This window comes from Acanthochromis polyacanthus, chromosome 11 (assembly GCF_021347895.1).
Source record: "Acanthochromis polyacanthus isolate Apoly-LR-REF ecotype Palm Island chromosome 11, KAUST_Apoly_ChrSc, whole genome shotgun sequence".
NCBI lineage: Eukaryota > Metazoa > Chordata > Actinopteri > Pomacentridae > Acanthochromis > Acanthochromis polyacanthus.
The window spans coordinates 34,469,502-34,474,105 of NC_067123.1; the positions used below are offsets into that span (position 1 = coordinate 34,469,502).

General features: G+C 39.8%; 1 protein-coding gene across 1 annotated transcript; it reads right to left on the reverse strand.

The window, feature by feature from the left end:
* Window positions 1-509: 509 nt before the first annotated feature.
* LOC110965138 (cathepsin S-like) lies at window positions 510-2,340 on the reverse strand. The gene is made up of 7 exons (XM_022214110.2): window positions 2,221-2,340; window positions 1,802-1,924; window positions 1,476-1,625; window positions 1,179-1,403; window positions 931-1,096; window positions 717-819; window positions 510-633 (listed from the first exon to the last, which is right to left on the reverse strand). Exons 1-7 carry the CDS (start codon window positions 2,338-2,340, stop codon window positions 534-536), a joined length of 987 nt encoding a protein of 328 aa, XP_022069802.2. The 3' UTR covers window positions 510-533.
* Between the last annotated feature and the right edge of the window lie 2,264 nt (window positions 2,341-4,604).

Sequence of the window (4,604 nt, forward strand, 5' to 3'; positions counted from 1 at the left end):
GTTTCAGCTGTTCTGCAGTTATCACCAGGTAAATTTGTCGTTCACATTCATTCAAAGATTTCCAAACCTATTTCTTATGTGACAAATGGTTGAGTTGGACATTCAAGTGCCAGGCCAGCAAACTGTACTTATCAAGTTTTCTGTATTAATGGAATCGGTGATGCACATCGGCGGCAATCCATGGACTGACCTGTGCTTCTAAGTGCACAGCAGAGACGATAAACGTCTCTAAAGACAACAAAGGTTTGCTGGGAAAAACAAAGTTCAAGTTGTAGTCGGTGGGTTAAAATGACATGGATATTTTGTTTAGTACATGCAAAGGTAAAGTCGCAACTGTGCATCTGTTGGTAGTTTTACTATAGTGTGGATGTCCTTGAGGCATTGAAGAAAGTTTCATCATCATAAAACTGTAGTGAGTGAGCATTTGGTTAAAAAAAATCTTCAGCTTATAAGTTAAATTAAAAAAAAAAAACAAGTTAAGGAACAAGCAGTTTATTTTAAAAGATGTACATCCCAAAATGTGAACCTTCTGATCATATGATGGGAAAACAAGCGTAGTCAGCGATGCCACACTGGCTCCATCTGTTTCGAACCATTTTAACGTATCCTTCGTCTCCATAGTTCACACCCCAACTGAAGAGAAGCAGAATTACCTTCATGATGGAATACAGGAGAATATAGTGATTTGCATCGTCTAAAAATTCCCCAAGACTGACCTGTTTTTGAGCAGCCAGTAGTCCTGTCCTCTCTCTGTGCCGTAGCCAACAGCCAGCACTGCGTGGGTCACGTTGTGGCTGCAGGAGTCATCCTGGTAAACACCTGTTGGTCACATGAAGCAGGTGCACAAAGCAAATATAAAACCAGTCACAACAGCTCACCTCCTTAAATTCCATGATGGTGTGTAATATTTTTGGAGGTATGACTGCTCACCATGATGGTAGAAGGCAAACTTCCTGCTGGAAGCATCAATTGCAACAGAGATGGGCCCGACATTCGCCAAAGCCACCTTCAATGCATCTTCATCCCCATCTTGTAAGAATACAAAGCCTGAGCAGTTAGCTGCCCGATACTGTGGCTCATAGTGGCAGTGACCATACTGAAAGGAAGGGATGTGCAAGTAGTCCAGGTTTAGTCAGCGTTCTTGTAGTTTTACCCTGCAAACACCCATCTTTACTCACCTTTCCTGTATAGGGGTAAGAAGAATCAGAGTCAACGCCATGGTTTTCAGTGACGTACTGGAAAGCTTGCGTCATGAAGCCCCCTTTGCACCCGCTGCTGCCGTATTTTGTGGCGCAATCCAAAAGATTCTGAGCACTGAGGGACCTCAAGGTGCCTGAAGTCTTCTTAAATTGCCCCTCCAGAGCTCCGGCTGCACTAAAGGCCCAACAAGAGGCACAACTACCCTAGAAGACAGACAGGTTGTTTGTAACAGTCCAGATGTTCTGTGTTAACATGTAGTCTGCTGATGACCTCACCTGTATTTTGACCTCAGTTACCAGACCTGCGTCCCTCCAGTCCAGTGAATCTGGTAGAGAGGTGTTGACCCAGATGAAGTTTGAAGGATTCCGGTCCAGGTCAGATGGAACAACTGTACCTGTGAGACTTCCTGCGATCTCCTCAGTGGTCTGCAAGCAAATTCCGATTACATGACACTCCACAGAAATGTTAAGAGTGATAGCTTAGATGCTAAAAACAATGGTTCAGTCACCGAAGATGACATAACTCCCCAACAATGCTGAAAACACCTGTAACCATCCTCCACATGTAAGCATACATAGAGTGGTTAGAGGTAAATACTCACCAGGTCTCCCAGGTGGTTCATCGCCAACTCGTAGGTGTGTAAACCCAAAGAGGCTTCCAGGTTATGGACGTTAATCATTTCCAAGTTTTCTTCCCATATCTGTCGACGACCCAGCTCCTCAATCTGGATCACAGTACATTACAAACGACCACGTCCTCACATCATTTGAGGGATACAGAGGCAACTAAAATCAGTGTTCATAGGCAGACATTAAAAGGAATTGGGTTCTCTTTGGAGCAAAAACATTGCACATCTGTAGAATTTATGCAGTGCAGGAAACCAACCAGTTACTGCTCTAGATTAAGTTCTTTAACAAGTTTTCATTCCCTAACTAAAACATGCCGAAACTGACTGTTTACACAGAGAGCCCGTCTTCTTGAAGTGTCTAATCTGACAGGATCAGAGACTTTGATTTTTACCTGGTGAAAATATACTTTGTTATGCGTCTGCTTCCACAGCTCCCAGTGCTGATCCATTTTTGAACTGGTATCGGCCGCTGCAAATCCACACAAGATGGTGAAAAGCAGGCTCCGAAACATTTTCAGGATCTGGGAAAAAGAAGTTGTCCTTCAGATCTAGACAGAGAAGCAACCGAACAAACCAGAGACTTGTTTTCACCTTTGATTGGAGAGCAGCAGCAGGTTTACACATTTCCAGGTGATACCACTTTACATTTAGAAGCAGCAGAACTGAACAAATCCGTCTACTAGTAAAGGATGCTGGAGACATTAGCACATGCATGACATCGAGAGAAGGTATGTTTTGACTGATCTTCATGTCTTGACATGGGTTTGAAGATGAATAAATGCAGGCAGAAAAGTGATAGTGGAGACATGATGTGATATTCAAAATCAAACTGACCGCGATCAGAAGTTATCTTCAATAGAGACACTAAGACGTGATGAATCACAGTTCAAAACAAAGCTGAATCTAAATCTCTGTCTCCATGCTCACCTGCAAATAATCCAAAGTGCAGTTTGTGTAGTTTTAGGCCATTTGGTGGCAGCAGAAACAAGCTGTGAACAAAACACTGATAGCACGTCCAGAGCAGCATTACCTTCCATTTGGAGTCAAGCTTTAGGCCGTCTGGTGAGTCCAACAGTCAGCCTCCTCACCTCTGCTTTTGGTCTCTATCAACTTCTGAGGGAAATACTGACTCTTTAGCTGCTAAATGCTCTGTCATGTCCACCACTTCCTACTTGTGTTTGTCTGCTGTTTGGTGCTAAGCAGGTAGTGTGCAGTAGTTTTTGTTTTCGTCACTGAAAATAGGTTCCTGCTGCAGGCCAGAATCCAAAGAAAGAAAAACTGTGATTGAACAGTAAAACAGTGAACTCTAATCTGTGAATTTTAACCCACTGACTTCACAAGACTTGTACGCATCATGTTTTTTGTTGAGTGTAAATTTGTGCACAGAAATGTACAAGTATGAATGTACATTTATATTTGTATATTCAATACAAATATCAGTTCACTTTTTACTGTTGTGCACAAGTATCCCAAACAAATGTGAAATGTATTTGTATTTCACATGAGCTTATTTGCATTTGTAAATCTTAAAAATCATTGACATATTCTATTTTTGCTCCACATGAAACTCTCTAAAACAGAGCTGCAGAATCAGGTTTTTCTGTAGGTGCATCAGTGCAAACAACAAATTTAGCGATCTGAGGCTTTGTTATTAAAATGTTGTTTTTGAATATTTGATCGCAGTGAATCTTCTGCTGCTGTGAGAAGTACAAATACTTTGATCTTTACTGCTGATACTGCTTTCACTGAATGGTTGGTTTTACCGTTACAACAGCAACAGTCTTACGTTAATACTACTCATGCAGTTAACTCAACAAAACTGCTACTTCTAATGCTTGCTCCTACTACTCTGTAAGAACAATCTTAAGGAAAAACTAATACATTTAGCAGCAAGAGTGCCAGAAAAAAAACTGTTTAAAGAATACTGGAATGCTGTAAAAATCCATAAAATTGTAAACAACAAACCAAAAACAACAAAAAGTGAAAAAAAAATCACATACATCAGGAAAATAATTTTATTATATTTTGCAGATTTGAGTAATTTCTGCTAATTGGACTTTACAGATAATAAAATAACAAATTACTATTTTTAAAAATACTGATTTTTGATAATTTTTTTCTACAGTCGGCATAGAAATTTCTATATTTTTTCTGTGATTTTATACTGAATATTCTCTGTAATTAAGCAAAACAGAACCAGTATTAGTGGTGACCTTTTACAGGCATGCCAAGCAGACTCCTCTTGTACTTCATGTAGTTTCTGTAGATCAGTGTGTTTTTCTATCGTCTGCTTCACTAATTCAATGAATTTCAAAACAGATTCTTTTCAGTATAATGTTATCTTCTTCAGCTCTAGGTTATTTTTTAATGTTCACCTGAGTTCCAAAAATAAAAGAAAATCTGAATCTCTGTCAGAAATAGCTGCAAAACTGTCAGAGCAAAAGTGAACAACCTTAGCCTTGGGCTTTCAATAAAAAAAACACAGAATTTTGAAATAAAATAAGTCTCCTTCTCCCCAAAAGCTGACATTTTAACTTCTGCCTGATCAACACGGTAAATTATAGAATACTTAAAAAGCTTTAGAACAATGATTCAGGGACATTTATGCTTATTGAACATGTTCTAAAAATTCTCAGCTGCACCAGAAATGAAGTGCTACAAAAGCTAAATCCACTTTAGGCACAGCGGAACCAGGTGGCCTCTCGGTAAACGAGACATCTGTTGAAAAATGAGCTGCATTTGTAAACATAGCTGTCAAACAGAAGGGCAAATAAGA

Bases quoted from the DNA above. Each gene is read 5' to 3' on its own strand.
- LOC110965138 (XM_022214110.2), bottom strand. From the start codon at position 2,340: ATGTTTCGGAGCCTGCTTTTCACCATCTTGTGTGGATTTGCAGCGGCC. The intron at 1,925-2,220 runs GTAAAAATCAAA...ACTGTGATCCAG, and splicing joins ACAAAGTATATTTTCACCAG to ATTGAGGAGCTGGGTCGTCG. The intron at 1,097-1,178 runs GTGAGTAAAGAT...CCTTCCTTTCAG, and splicing joins CTTACCCCTATACAGGAAAG to TATGGTCACTGCCACTATGA.